This window comes from Gopherus flavomarginatus, chromosome 1 (genome assembly GCF_025201925.1).
Source record: "Gopherus flavomarginatus isolate rGopFla2 chromosome 1, rGopFla2.mat.asm, whole genome shotgun sequence".
Lineage (NCBI taxonomy): Eukaryota > Metazoa > Chordata > Testudines > Testudinidae > Gopherus > Gopherus flavomarginatus.
In genome coordinates this window covers 315,710,277-315,726,710 of record NC_066617.1, presented here as the reverse complement: position 1 = coordinate 315,726,710, position 16,434 = coordinate 315,710,277, and the positions used below count along the sequence as shown (strand labels likewise).

General features: G+C 42.2%; 1 protein-coding gene across 1 annotated transcript; it reads left to right on the top strand.

Annotated features, from left to right (window-relative positions):
* The first annotated feature begins 4,536 nt into the window (after window positions 1-4,536).
* C1H13orf42 (chromosome 1 C13orf42 homolog) lies at window positions 4,537-10,611 on the top strand. Its single transcript, XM_050937845.1, has 3 exons — window positions 4,537-4,959; window positions 9,231-9,426; window positions 10,373-10,611. Exons 1-3 carry the CDS (start codon window positions 4,537-4,539, stop codon window positions 10,609-10,611), a joined length of 858 nt encoding a protein of 285 aa, XP_050793802.1.
* Window positions 10,612-16,434: the final 5,823 nt, after the last annotated feature.

The following is a 16,434-nucleotide window of genomic DNA, read 5'->3' as shown; positions in this document are numbered from 1 at the left end:
ACAACAGCAGTGGTGACAGTGAGCTGAGCGGGCTCCATGGTTGCCGTGGTATGGCATCTGCACGGATAACCCAGGAAAAAAGGCACAAAACGATTGTCTGCTGTTGCTTTCACGGAGGGAAGGGCGACTGACGACATGTACCCAAAACCACCCGCAACAATATTTTTGCCCCATCAGGCATTAGGAGCTTAACCCAGAATTCCAATGGGTGTCGGAGACTGCGGGAACAATGGGATAGCTATTCACAGTGCACTGCTCCGTAAGTCGATGCTAGTCATGGTAGTGAGGACGCACTCCGCCGACTTAATGCACTTAGTGTGGACATACGCAGTCGACTGTATAAAATCGATTTCTAAAAATCAACTTCTATAAAATCGACCTAATTTCGTAGTGTAGACATACCCTCAGTCATCTAAAACACCACCAGGTTAAATGGCCTTGCTGTCTATGCATACAATTCATGAGTTGGGAGACATGTTTAAATCCTGAGAAATTGTTTTTTTCACCTCCATTTTTGTTTGTTGGAAAAATGTAATAAGTTGTGCTATTCTCAACTGCATTGGAATGTCTCACGTAACTGTGTTGAGGGAGAAAAAGATTGGTTATTATCACATGTCTATAATTTGGGTAGTTTGCCTTAATTAGCATCAGAGCTATAGTTCAACCCAAGAGTGATTAGATGCTCCTTTGTATCAGCCATTTGGCTGCAATATAAATATCAGTTGGCATTGGGATTGATAATGCCCTGTCATTTTGAGGCTGATAGCTAAACAAGGTTTGACTCCTCCTACATTATTAGATATAGCTAATAAGGAATCGTTGGTTCATCTGATGTGTTTTAACCATCCCAATAATTAGACTGATTTGATATTAACCCACTTTGTCTTCATTTATGTCTTTGATTTTATGTTTTTTGTTTAGTTATAAATTATATACAATTGGAAGCCCAAGTAGATTGATATTTCTTAACCGGACTTCAGGCTCTACAACTGCAAGAACCCTGGGGTAGATAACAGGGATAACTTTAATAGCCACCTCCTGATGGTCCATAGAACCTGCCTCCTTTAGTCCTCCCAACAAACCAGAAACAGTGAAGAAAATTATACAGCAAAAAAGCATTTTAAAAATAAAATGCCTTGATTCAGCCATGTCAAAGTCAAACGGACAAACGAACGAACATGAAAGGAGAGCTGCATTGTCAAAGCTAGTAATCCTAGATGCCATTAAATATTTAGAGTGATCTATTTCTCTCTAGCTCCTGCTTGGGAAGTTTAATAGCTTCCTGCAGACTTGGCACTCTGAATAAACGGGCTAAATATCCCAAACAAGTCTGAAGCAAAGAAACAATTCTGGACTAAGAGCTTGGGTCTTCAATTATCAACATGATTAGATATGGCAGGTATATGCAGTTCTTATCAGCAAGGCTGGGGAAGAGGAGCATGGTCTCTGAGTGCAATTGCCATTACCTTGCTCCTGGGAGCCATCCTATTTACTTCAAATGGGACGGCTTCCATACAGAAGGGGAATGTAATTTGGCTTTGAATAAATAGAGGCCTACTTAGAAAACCACCTGCAGCTGTGAATGCCTGATTCCATGCCCTTGTGGTGGGATATGGGGGCTCAGGACTTAATTTGTGCTGGGGCTTGTCAGGGCTGAGCCCCGGAACCTCTGGGCTTACTGCATCAGTTATGAAAGTAAAAAAATTGCTGGAGCCCTGGCACCTAATTGCTTGAACTGTGGCACCTCTTTCATTACAAACTAAGCACTGCCTGCCCTCATCACCACTAAACACACAAGATCTATTCATTGCCTTTAAAGAGAGCCAAAGTCTTGTCTTTTAATCTTAGAAGCATAAGGGTTATTTCAGATACAGATGTGACTCTAGAGAAAACAAATATTCATGTTTCCTGCATAGCATACTACAGTATTGAGTCATGCATGACTTATATGAATCTCTGCTTGTTAAAATTCACTCTTGAAGCAATAGGAACCTGGTTTCTGGGGGCACAAAATGAACCTGCCCCAGTATTTTTTAAAATGGGGGGAGGGAGACAATTTTGGGGTCAGCACAGCACTAAAGAAGCTGATTACAATTAAGTATATGCTTAAGACCCACTGCAGGGACTGAAGTCAACAGGACTTAAGCAAATGCTTAAAGTACTTTCCTGAAGAACAGTTTTCCTTGTGCTTAAAGTTAGGCAGATGCTTAAGTGGTTTGCTAATCAGGGTATATAAGATCTAATGTACTCTTATCATTAAATGCAGTCCTGGTCTTTGTTTAAAGTTTAATTTACCTTGCACTGGAACTACTGGTAAACCCAAATGAGATCAATCTGCTATGGAAAGGTAGTGCTTGATCCCAGAGCTTGTCTCTAGGGAACTCCCATTGCCATTAGCAAATCACTGGACTCCACACTCCAGTCCTTCCTGGAGCTCCCATAGATGTTCAAGACACTGAAGTCAATGGAAGTCCCATGGGCAAGATGGCTACAGGAGCAGATCGAGAGTGCAAACACAGGTGCTCATTAGATTCAAAGCAACTAAAACCTGAAGATACAGCAAACCTAATCCACTTTAAAGGGATATTCTGGACTGATCTCACTTCTTTCAGTTTGGGACAGCAACTGCACTTTGCAACACTAATGAGACAGATACAAAGCTCCAAACTAAGGATTCCTTGCAACTTTATACTTTGTAAAAGAAAATATGTACTAGAAAAGAGACCCCCACAATGTTTTTTACTATACTACTTTTATGGACCAGAAGGACTCTCTGCCTTAGACCTGGAGGCACTGGGACAGATTCTCACATAGGTGACAAACTCTTTGCACAGCTCTGGGGCTCACAGAGGCCATAAAGTTGGTTTTACCAACTATGTGGATGGGGGAATACATGCAGAGCACCTCTGGAAGTATTAGGTAATATAAATTTCTCTATGGTCCAGCTCTCGACAGCCACTAGATCATAGGCTGCTGGGTGCAGTTTAGAGCAATCCCAAGGCTACTCTTGCTTCTAACGGGAGCCAAACCAGCCCCAGAATTAGGGAGCTACAAAAGTGGCATAAAGCTATCTTGAGTATGCCAAACACAGCTCAGCCCTGTCCCGAAGTCAGGGCCTGTATGTAAATATTCTCCAAAATTATAGTATGAAATCATTGCCGAGTGAATCTGAGAGTCTATGAGTCTATGAGTTTATGGAAGAATGCATGAAATTAAACACATACATTTATATTATCATCCAATATCGCCATAGCAAATTGTACAACTGTTATGGTGCCTAAATCCTTATGCAAGACTTCCAGTGAGTCCAATAGGAGTTTTGCCTGAGTGGAAACTGTAAGATCATACCCATGATTTCTGAAAATAAAATAGCTTTCTCAAACACACAAGTCCTGAGCAGAATGAGTTACAAACTCAACTGTGAAAATGTAAGCCCTGAACATTCCTGCAGACTTTAGATAAAAGCTAGATCATTCTGACAATGAAAACTGGCTGCTGTCCAATTATTTCCCTTAAAGCACATTTACAATGTGGACACTATGAAAATCATAGAATAGTATTAATATGCTAACAATATTTACAGTATTTTTCAGGCTAAATCCTGCCGCCATAAACACAGTATTCAAATGTTTGCATATCATTTTTTTCTTGAACAAACACTCAAAACCCACAGATGTAATGGTTTCTCTGTGCACTAAAATCTCTGCTGTTATTTTGAGATAAAGGAATATTTTAGAACAGTTTTATTTTACAGCATTTCTCACACGGTGAAGCTTTTGAATGGGGTGTAATGGATCTGGGTACCTGAGTCCACTTTATCCCTAACAATGATGTGCTATCAAATAGCTGTAACCATTCCCCTGTTGCCATAGCACAGAACACAACATCCCTTCTCATAGCAGCTGAACTTCTGCCTGGAGGTGCAATGATCTAGACAATACAGGTGCTCCCTCCCTGATCAGTCAGTCCCTCTTGGTCTAAGCTTATCTGAACGGTTTCTTCACAAAACACCCATTAATGATCTGCTAAGCCATGTCTCATTATTTCTTAACCAAGAGGATTTTTTTTGGACCTTAGAAGTAGTTCAGTACCATGGTCAGCACAAAGACATTGCAAATCTATGCAACTACCAGGTGAAGTAGACAGCTAATGGATCAAGGACGTGACACTGATGGAAACAAAAGAAAGAAACAATGGAGAGGAAAATGTCTTGTCTGACACTGATGATTTGTATGGGGAGACTCTAGAGGAAAGATGAGAGGAAGGCATTTGACCTACTGTACTACACTTTACTCAGAGAGAAAAGCAAAGCTGTTTAAGTGCTGCAGATGTAACCGAAAACATTTTGCTGTGATCTTTAACAAAAAATTATATTGCAAGCAGCTGAAGCATCAATAAACTTTTAGCCTGGTTCCAGTGAGCATCTGGCAAATCTGCCTTTCAGCTAACAAGAGACTTGGGTACTGACTAGCTAATTTTGCCTTAAAATCAAGAGGCTGAAGGAGACAAGGTACAGGGTGAAGATAGTGGCACATTATGTTCAGAAAGATCCAATCAATTTTTCACCCCAACTCCCATAGGAGGAGTATGGCTGATGATATCCCTTGCTATGATGGCACAGGCTCTGCTGTAAGGCTGATCCGCAGCACTTCTGTGTACACTCTTGGAGGTGAGCAGCAGAGACTCAATGAATCCTTGAAAAAATGCAAAAGTACCACCAGTATAGAATCATGTGCATACTTCCAGCAGAAAGAGGAAGACAGGGCCTGGATGTATTCCAAGACTCAGCATTGCTTGCAGTACTTGCAGGATCTATTAGCTTTGAGAAAAAAATACCTTGACAGCATCAATGACATAAAATCCGTGAACATGACATCAGAAATTTCTCCGGAGTCAACAAAATCCTCCAAAACGGGGAAAAAGCCACTACACCCACTTCCCACCAGGCACTCCTCTAAGGTAAGGGCTATTGTATCTAAGCACAAGAAAATATTCTTGCCATGTGGTTACCTACCATTTGCCTTAACTGCATAACATGTAGTTGCATAACCTCTGTTGCTTTTCTGTGTCAATGATCTTTATTCAAGATCATGTCCACTTGTAAGTCCGCTCTGATTGTGCCACCATTTGAAATAGAGAATAATTTAATGTGTACAAGCAGTCACACAATAGTGAGTAAAGATTGGGTAGTACCGGCTGAATTAAATTTGATTCTGTGCATCCTGGATGCAAATATAAGAATTAAGGTTGAACAGGTATCAACCATAATTTGATGATTATGCGGGATCCTTTAGGATCTAGATTTGACCTGATAACAGAACATTCTGTAAAGGAGCAGCTGACTGCTGCTGCCTCTAAGATCCTGGTGGCTTATCAGATCAATTAGGTGGGTTATTTCTTAGTCTGAAGTTATCATCTGTGTTATTATTAAGTGCCACCAATTATAGCCCTCCACCAAGAGCAAGGAAGAAGGGGGGGATCTGGTTATATTTCATCACTTTTAGAGGTAGGGGTGGACAACAGCCTTTTCTGGAGGACAGCTGGGATGCTTTAATATTAAAATGGTGACAGGTTTTGTTTCTTCCCAACTCTGCCACAGACCTTCTGCGTGATCGTAGGCAAGTGACTTCATTGTGCCTCCATTCCCCATATGTAAAAAGGGGATATTAATACTTCTCTTCTGCACAGGAGTGTTGTGAGGACAATAAACAATGAATGCTTAGAAGGCACTCAGACAGTTCAGTGATATGGGCATGGAAGTACCTCAATAGGTAGAGAATCCTGAAATGGGGGGAGATGAGAATACATAGAACCTGTAAATACACTTTTGGAGTGATGTGGAGTATACGTGAGTCAAGATTTATCTGAATGTTTTGGGGAAAATGTGCATGAGAGCGAGAAAGAGGTGGGTGTGTATGAAGTCTGGAAAATGCATCCATAAAAAGATAATTGTGTTCGAGGCTATCACATCAGATGGCACCTCATAGTTCTCCACCTTGGCTGTTTATAGCTGTTACTGATTGGAGAGCTCAATAACCCACTGAGATAAGTAGGCTTTGCACTTAGAAATTATTTACATAGAGTACATTCTTATATTGAACAACCATGATTTTCACTGAGCACAAGTACAATGTCATGAGCAGCACTAGTTTTGTTGTCACTACAAGTTCCATTGCCAGCCATGGGGACATGGCAAATATTAGTTCTCAATGCTCCATTCGCTAGAAAGCTACTGCTAACTAATACACTGGCAGTTGCTTTAGAAACAGAAAACAAAATTTCCCACTTTACTGTCATTACGCTCAGAACTTTGAAGCAGCACCTTTCATACAGGCTATCTCCCAACCACTTTATAGAATAAAGAATCATACAGTTGCAAAATCGAATGCAGCCTTTCATTTCAGTTGCAGTTTTGTATCTCATGTATCTGAACTGTTTTCTTTGCATCTGCTCAGAAATTAGGCTCATTCAGCCCAGCGTGATTCAGCTAAGATATCGAGCTTCCAGCAGTGGAAAGGCTACCTGCCGAAATATTGTGCTCATGCAAAGTGGCCACAATCACTCCTTTGACAACAGAGCCACAGCTGGCCTGTGCAGAGCCCACAATGGGTGCTAGCGGGGTAGATGGTGTGGGGAGGGGACATAGGGGCTGACTCATTGCATCCTCTGAGACTCTCTATCAGGAGGGCATTGACCACACTTTGAAGTCAACTGCCCATGGCAGAAGCCCTGAAGGAGAACCCTGGTGCAAACACTGCCTACCCTCCCACAAGGACAAATTCACCTTTGGATATAGTAGCTTCTGCTAGTGTATGGGGGGTGCAAATTGTGCCAGTGGGGGCTGAATGAAGCCCAAACATTTCTGGCACCAGAGACCATATTTTCTAATGCTCTATGGGCCTGATCCAATGCCCACTCAGATCAATGGCAGTTTTCACATGACTTCAGTGGGCTTTGGATCAGGACCTACCTCTGTATCGTATTTGGTACACTGATGCTCAGTAAGTAAAGGAGTGGAAGAAGAATTAAGATGTATTGGCAAGGGGAGACAGAGACATTTGTAAAGAGATGAAGAATCAAGGAGAGGGAAAGATCCAAAACAGACATACTGAGATCTAGGAGTGTAGCATGGGAATTTATGACACACCCTGCCTATAATTAGTTGGGGTTGGTTCCCTTTTGGTTCATGGGGGATTGACAGTCACTGGGGTCACTAACTCCATTGCCATCAGTGGTGGAATTCTGGATCTGAGAGCAGAATTTGGCCAAGTCAACAGAGTGGAAAGAAAACAAACAGTGGTAAAGGATGCAAAACACTGGCTACAGTAGGTACTGTGGAACAGACCTTACAGACAGGGTCTACATAGACTCCTTCCATTTCCTGAGTGGTGGTATAGTGCTATGTACAATTGAAAATTCCTCTTTAAAAAAAAAGGAACTCTGGTTTAACAAACAAACAGAGCTCTCATTTGCCAAGGCCTGGAGTATTATGTCATCTGATTGTAGCTGACTAGCTCTTATGTCACGTATCAGAGGGGTAGCCGTGTTAGTCTGGATCTGTAAAAGCAGCAAAGAGTCCTGTGGCACCTTACAGACTAACAGACATTTTGGAGCATGAGCTTTCGTGGGTGAATACCCACTTCCTCAGATGCATGTGTGACCAGACGTGATTCCTGCTGGAATGTTAACTCTACCAGCCTCCCGCTCGTACATGGATAACGTATGACATCAGCAGGATACGCTGTACAGCGAGTCATTCTCACCAACTCAAGAGGGTCGGTCACTGCACCATAACACTAGCTTTGAAGAAAGGGGTTCTGAAGGACTCGAGAAGTAATCCAGAATACCACAGGTTATTTGGCTGCTTTCTAAATGGTACTTTTATTTAGTGATCACAAGTTTCTTTTTAAACACAGGGATGTATTGTTTTGTACATCATTATCTGCTCGCATTAACATTACCTTCAGTGAAAATTCATTTCTCTTTCTCTACGTGATGAAGAATTAGTAGAAATGCACTCATCAAACACTGCAGAGGTTTGGATCTGGATCTGAATGTCTGTCTCTATAACAGGCTGAACCAAAGCCTGGGTACTGAATGGTATCTGACCTTTGTGTCTCAGATGATATTGACAAGAAGTTTTATTTAAACTGTGTTTTAACCACTAAGGGCCAGATGTACTAGCAGTCACTACAGTCAGTAAGTGTGAAGTGGCTGCTGCCTCTTAGCACTCCTATCCATGCAAATCACTCCAAAGAGGTTACGGAAGCAAAGAAGCTACGTCAAGCTTTATTCATCCCCTCACCAGCCCATAGAGCAGAGAGCTGCATCCTTCAAAGATATAAGGGAGAATCAGGGAGGTAGTGTGGTAGGGACACACTGCTCTCAATAGCACAGTCTGGCCTTAAACTGAGTGAGAACACAGGCAGTTCTTACTTGGGCAGAACTCCCAGGAGAGTCAATGGGAGTTTTGCCTATACAGACACAGCAGTACATAGAAACTCCAAAAAGTGTTACCACATTGTCATAACTGTTTCAGTTTTTACACAGAGAGCTGTTTATTGAAGAGAGTTTTTATTTTTAAACCCTACTGGTTTTCCTTTGGGGTTATCACCACACTATCAAATTGCCCCCTTTTTAGTGGCACAGATGCCTCCTTCAATAAACTTTAAGCACAAAGACCTCAGTTCTCACATAGTGGGCAGATTTTCAGAAGAGCTCACCATGTTGAATGCTGAGCAGTGTTTGAAACTCTACCCCTGCAGCACAGGACAGTAGGTGTTGGCTGACAAGCATTTTTTAAAATCTGTCCCCAGCTGTTGGGCCGGAGGGCAGGCGATGAGCATTTGAAAATCTGGCCCATTATTTCCAAGAGGTTCAACTTGTTTCAGAGGCAGACTCTCCTAATGGGTAGTGCCCAGGCCTGGCATTCAGGAGATATGGGTTTTATTGCTGGCTCTACCACCAGCATGCTGGGTTTTGGGCAAGTCACTTTCCTTCTCTGAGACTCAGTTCCCCATCTGTAAATTGGGGATAATGATACTGACTTCTTGTCTAAGCACTCTGAGATCTACTGATGAAAAGAGCAATATAAACACTAGGTATTATTTTTGGATCATTTTCTTAACTTGGTATGAACTATGAGATGGGCCCAAATAAAATGATCAAATTTTGGGCTATTTGGATCCAGATGCAACTCTGCTTTGCACAGTTCTTGTATTAAAAAGTAGTTCTATATTATTCTCAATGTACTTATTTCTTACATATCTGTTCAACAGATATCAATGGAGAAAAGAGTCCCACAGTCCAATCCAGATGTAAGAGAGGCAATAGCTTTCTTGGACTCAGTGATTGCAGATCTGGATGCAGAGAGATGGCAGAAAGTTCCTGTGACAGATCTCCCAAACGCAGATGTTGACTTTGATGGTGAAGTTTATACAGAGCATCTAAAATACAATTACTAAGGGAAGAGAGGTGGAGGCATAAAGGGAGGGTGACATTTTTATGATCCATATGTTTTCCAATTTCTACAACGGGTAGTCTTGTTTACAGAGTTGTTAAAAATATCAGAATAGTCCTTATATAATGTTCCTATTATATCTATCGATGACTGAAAGATAGCTTTCTATATAGATTGATCTCTTTCTTCATTCAGAAAAGGTTGGCTGATTTTAGTCAACTTTACAAACCAAAAACTCATCTACAGGCATTACTATGCAAATAATGGATTTTTTTTTTGCATTGCTGACAATTCAATCAATAAAATTGTTTCAGGTTGATCCAAAAATGATTTTTTTTAAAAAAAATCTGATTAATTGAAAAGTCAGAAAACAAGTAGTTTTTGGTTGAATGAAACATCTTGTTTGCTCTGACAAGAAATGCTTTGTTTAGATTTCAAGCTTCTCCCTCCTGCCTCCGCAGTTTTTTTAAATAAAGCTAAAGGCAATTTTGAAACCAAAATTCATTTGGAATCAAGTTAAATGTTTTGTTTCGAAGAGGTTGAAGTGAAACATTGACTTTTGGGGAAATTTGAGAGGTTCCACCCTCCTCCCCCACTACAACCATTTGCTGAAATTAACACACATTCACAAAATGTTTCAGTCAACCCAAATCTGCATTTTTCACTAAGAAAAGTTTTGGTTGAAAGATCTTGCCAGCTCTACCTATAAGCTAGAGATAAAGTACAGAAAATTTTAGTCAGAAAGTGAAATTCAGAAATTCCTGAAGTAGAAGCCATTATGGAACCTTTACTGTGTTACTCAGCATTACTTCTAGAGAGGACCTAATTAACACCCTGCTTTGTCAATTACTAGCTGAACATCAACATTCATTGGGAAGCTGTTATTAACTAGAACTATCTTCTATCTTTCAGTTGCTACCAGCACTCGTCAGCACAGTTTACATTCAAACTGGATTCTCCGTGCCCCTCAGAGTCGCTCCCAAGATGCCTTGCAAATAGCAGAGGCAGCAAGCCAGTCTAAAAGAAACAGCCAGAGACGAACAACTGGCTCCAGAAAGAGATTGGAAAGATATCCGATTTATCTACCCAAAGCTGTGGAAGGGGCATTCAGCACTTTAAAATTTAAACCAAAATCATGTACGAAGGACTAGCCCCAGTTGGAAGACAGCTATATGGAAAGATAGAATGTGCAACATTTACTTCTCTTGATAAGCTCTGGCCTGCCCAACACTGCAGCAGGTACATAACAATGCACGTTCACTGAAGGTTCTTTATGCTGTTTGTATTGTGAGCCATGGCTATTCCAGGTTTGCAGTGACATTGGAACGCAGCGCACTGAGTTCACGGTGCCTAACACTGCTTTATCATTGGGTGGGGAGGAAGCTCCAACTTGGCAAGTGTTTTCCAGTGTTGTTATTGGAAGCATTGATTCCAGCATTGCCTGGTACAGTAATTTCTATCCTGACTCTAGTGCTACAAAGCAGTTCTATTCATCTTTGGTGAATTTTTGCACCAGGAGTTCCAATTTCAGGGCAGCAAAACGGACTTTCCTCATCTTTGCATCAGAGAATTTAGTGCGTGCCATCATCACTCCCATGACCCGAGAGCATGCAGTGGCACCAATGAGAGGATGTGGACAAGGCAGCCTTGAAAGGGCCTTAGAAATAACAGCAATAAGAGCATCAGCATGAACACGTTGTGTTGTGAGACAGTTCTCCCACTGTGTGCTAGGAAAGTCAAGCAGATCCTGTACTCTGCTTTCTTATGGAAACTGTTTTGTTGTGGGAGACAGCATCAAGGGTTCTTTGCAGGTGGAGATTTGTGCAATTAATTCTTTTCATAGGTTACAAGAAAAATAAAAATAAAAATTCCTCAACCATTTATTTGAATAGCCAGATGCTGACCAAACCTTAACTAGGTGATGGGAATTTAAAACATTTACACTCATTCCTATAGGTGTGTAATATCTTTGAACAGCAGCATTTGTGAACAAACAGGACATGGACTACTCTCTAATCCAGGGGGGAAATTATGAGCATAAATCCTAGCACATCAGCACTAGGTTACACCCATTACGGACATCTGTGTTCATTGAGACCTCCAGTGAACACTGAAAAAAAATACTACAGAGGTGCTCCTAAGAAGGTACTTTTTCCTTAGCCATGCTACATAAACCATTTGGAATTTGTGATATACAAGTATGCCTATTTCTCTAACAAATAGCAAAGTCAAACCTCAGGGGCTACACTGAAGCATTCCCACCATGTTGCACTGGCTGTTTGGACCAGGCACTGCCATTATGAGTCCCTAGTTTTTGTCTGAACCTCATGCAGGTTAAAGTTGACTTTCTTCAGAATCTGAAAGAAAAGCAAGTTAGAGTGAGTCTGTTTTGCTCCAATATCTTTTCTTTCTATTGGCCTCCAGTCAGTACTGATCCTTGCTTATTGGGCATGAAATATACCATTTTAACTGTGTCTGCAGTGGAGTGCACTCACCTCTCATGAGCACTCGTTTGTCAAGTGCATGTGCCTGCACACACTCTCTCTCTCTCTCTCTCTGTGGTGGGTCTTTGCTGACTTATCCCTCCAGCCAAGACACACACACACACACAACCTGTCTGTGAGCAAAAGCACAGCAAATCTTTTCTGGGGTACAAGTCCAACAGGGGCCTCTCTCAGTGCCCTCGGTAACATCTCTCTCAAGTTGTCCCTGCTCAGTATAGAGTGGTGCGCCAGGGCTTCTTCCGTGGAGGCAATGTCTTTGCCCTCTCAGGTCCTGTTGCAGTTCAGTTGCCCTTCTGGGGTGTATCAAGGTCCAGACCAGTTTCCCAGTGGGTGGTGGGGGTGGAGAGTGGTCCCAGCCCAGGGACCCTATGGATAGCATCTGTGCTATGTCCCTTTACCTAAGCCACACTGCTGCTCTAATTCCCTGGGCCACTTCTCCATGGCTCCAGTACATTCTTCACCCTTACCTCAGGGCCTTGTCCTGGTGGAATCCCAGCAGCCAGCCCAGAGCTCCTTCACGTTCCCTCCACCTTCTGCCAGCATTACTCTATCCAAAGGCTTGTAGCTCCCTCAGCTAGCCAGGCACACCAGACACATTCCTCCAGCTCTAACAAGGAACTAAACTCACTCTAGCCCTGCAGCTGTCTTATACTAGCCTTCTGGTTCCTGATTGGCTGCTTCTGACACAGCCACTCTAGGCAGCTTGAAGGATCTCTACTGCCCTAGGGTGTGGCAGGGCCTCAGGCATCCAGCAGGGGGCCTCCAGACCTAGTTCACCCCCTCAAGTGTCCCTTGTGAATTGGGAAGGTACTTTGCACAACTTCCAGCCATTTCTGTGTTCAGCATTTTTTGCTACACAAGGGACTTGGGTAAAGATCCAGAAGCAGGGACTGCTGATTTAGTCATAAGCATCATGCACGCTGTACTGTAACATTTACTAGACAGCAAGCATTGTAGATCTGCATTTCTATCGCTTCTTGACAGACTTACTTGACCAGAATTCCTGCCATTGGCTAAACATACTGCAGAACTTACTGAGTTAGGATGCTATTCTTCACCTGATAGGAGTGCCCAGGAATCAGCTGTTCGCTGCTGACACCTGCTGATTGAATAACATCCTTTGTTTTTCTTTCTAATGATATTCATGAACTGGGTTTGCTTCTGTTACACTTCAATTCTACATGTTGTTCCTCCACATTCAGTTTAGCCTGTAGTCCTGCCCAATCCAGCAACATAAATTCTGCCAACATCATCCAGAAAGTCTGATGCCATGTTGAAGCAATACATTGGGGTATAAATGTTGCTCTCCTCATTACCCTCATTAAAAACTGAGCCCAAGCATTCACTTAGGTGTTGGGTCATGCCTAGATGATCTTTGATCTCCACCCCATCCTCAGTGTTTAGTGGTCCCACTTCTTATTTCCTTAGATTTATATATTGGTTTTAATTTCCCTTGCAAGGTCCAACTCTGCTCAGCTTTAGTTCTTATCTTTTCCCTGCACATCCTGACCTCCAAGAGGTAGCTTTCCTTGCTGATCCATCCCTTCTACCATTCCTTTTAGGCTCTCTGCTTTTTCTTAATAACTTATTTGAGATGCTCATTCATCCAGTTTGGTTTGCAACACTTCCCTACGAATGTTTCCCCCTGCTTGGGATGTAAGTAGTTTCTGCAACTTTGACTTAAAGTAATTCCAAACTTCCTCCATATTCAGATCCTTGAGGTTTTCAGTCCAGTCCACTTCCCTAACTCATTCCTTTAATTTCTTTAAAGTTTGCATTTTTGGAATCAAGGACCCTAGTTGCAGATCTGTTTTTGTTTATCCTTCCATTTAGTTTAAACCAAATTAACTCATGATCACTCAAATGAAGGTTGTCCTCTACAGCCAGTTCTTCTATGAGATCATTGCTACTTACCCGCCCCACCACCTTGGCACCTCCCATATTCTGGCCCTGCCCACTCTGCAGAGAAGGGTAAAGCTGCTTCAGGGCATCTCTAACATCAGCTCAGCTACAATGATTTCCTAGGCACCATTCAGCAACCAAGAAAAGCTGGAACACAGGATGCTTCTGCCACACACTCTCCCTTCCAAGACATAGCCCTTATGCTGGGGGTCTGGGAGGGTAGCATAGAGCCACTTTGGCAGCTCTGTGCCATTCCAGGAACCTCCTACAGATGATATTCCCTGGCGGCCATTTCTACTGGGTTCTGACCACCTCAAACTGCTAGTGTGTGTTTAGGAGGCAGATCATGATGGAAAAGCCAACCCATAATCTTTCTGAAGAACAATAATTAAAGTACATTATGAGACACACACATTGTTAACAAGGATTATAAAAAGGCTTTTAAACAGTATTCAACTCCTCTCTATTGGCTTCAGTGCCAATTTTACTCATATACTGGTCATTTTGCTTTTACTTTAAAGATGTACATGGCTGGGCAAAACCAGACCAGTTGGACACTTCCTACTCATACCATCTTTTCTCTCCTTGTAAGGCAACAGTGTCATTTTGTTGCCACTGTGCTGTGGAGGTGCTCTCACTGCTGTGCAGCACGTAGTCCCTTTACGGATTTACGGGCTTGTGTTTGATGATTTAGTTGGGGATTGGTCCTGCTTTGAGCAGGGAGTTGGACCAGATGACCTCCTGAGGTCCCTTCCAACCCTGATATTCTGTGATTCTATTCTATGAATAAGAGAACAAAAAGGCATCCTAACAATTCTATGGACTCCTTTTCTTAGCCTTTATTTTAAATCCCCTCTTCATTAAACGTAGGGAAATTTAAACTAAACAAAAAAGCAGCTTCCCTAATTAAAACTCTTTTCAAAGTTTAAGATAAGGTCTGAGTGCCTCATTTCCATATTTAATGGCTCACTTCATTAACCTGATTGCATGGTGCTGCCTTTAATACTTCCACTCCCAAACTTTTCTTTGGGACAAGTGCCCGTCAGTACCAGTGCTGTTAGCATGAGCTTCGTCATGCACACAACATACAGCATTAGGGTTTGATCTTGCAGTCATTGACTTCAATAGGTATGTTAGTAGTGACTTTAGTAGGTGCAAGATCAGATTTTTAATGCCTATTGCTAATATCATGGAAGAATTGTGCACATGCAAAAGAGCTCCTTCATACTACTGCTGAGTGCCAGGGCCCCGGAAGAGTTTATCGGTGCGCTTAGGGTGATCAGACAGCAAATGTGAAAAATCGGGATGGGGGTGGGGGGTAATAGGAGCCTATATAAGAAAAAAAACCCAAAATTGGGACTGTCTCTATAAAATCGGGACATCTGGTCACCTTAGGTACTCTCCTTCAATCAAACCAGTGAGACCTGATAGCGAGGTACATAAACTAGGAGCATTATTGATCATATCTGCACTGTATGAGTATTCACACAACACTGATCGCCCCAAACTCTGTCCCAGCATGCATTAGACTCAGTAAAACCTGGGACAGAGTCTCAGGAGAGAGTTTCTTCTTTTGTTGCTTCAAAGTCCCAATATCCCTGAGGGCACTCCAAGTGACTAGCACTCGTGACACTGTTGGGCCATAGTATCACAGAGATTCCGTGTATTAATTTCTCTCTCTCACACACACCCCTTTGTTGCTTGTGTGAAATGAAAGAAATAATACATTAAAAATCAAGTAACTTCAGAGGGAAGAAGTCTTCTGAAGAAATCAAGCCTGTGGGATGTAAAGCCACTTTGTTTATATCATCATTCTGCATAAATCATTGGCAGACGCAAAAGAAGTTCAGATGGTGGGTGTGTAATGGAAAGTTGGCAGCTGGACAAGATGTCCACTTCAATTTGAATATTTTAGTGCTGTACAGTTATAGTTAAGACAGAAGGTGTCAGCACAGCCATTGTAAAAGCACGTCTCGGAGAAGTTTTAGGCAGTGCACAAGGAAATACATGATTAATTTACTGCTTTAGCAACTTTATATGTTTATAGGAGTAAATTTTATACCAGGCCAACTGCATCCCCCCAGAAGGGGGAGGTACATGAATGTAACTAACTATTAAATTATTTCATATATGATGGAACAGTTTACATGGGAGAGGCTGGGAGAGCTCCCCTATAACAAAATATCCCATATCCCAGTGGGTAGGGCACTCACCTGCAATGAAGGACGCCTCAGTTAAAATCTTTGCTTCACATCAGGCAGAGGGGGAAATTGGTCCTGGGTGAGTGCACTGACAGTTATAAGGTTGGCACCACCTCTTCCAGCTGTCTTGTGACTCTAGCCCTTAGTTTCCTGTACTTTTATTTTAAAGAGTGCCCCAAAATGAAATGAGGCAGAATTTTCAGTTTCAGTTCAGGACAATTTGATTTTTGTCCCTGAGGTTTTGGAACTGCCAGCCAGCCAAACAGTAAAATAAAATAATTGGCTAGTCACCCAGCTGTACTCAGCACCTCTGAAAAAGTCAGGACACTACTTACAGCTCAGTGAATGCAGCCCACAGAGCCAGGGC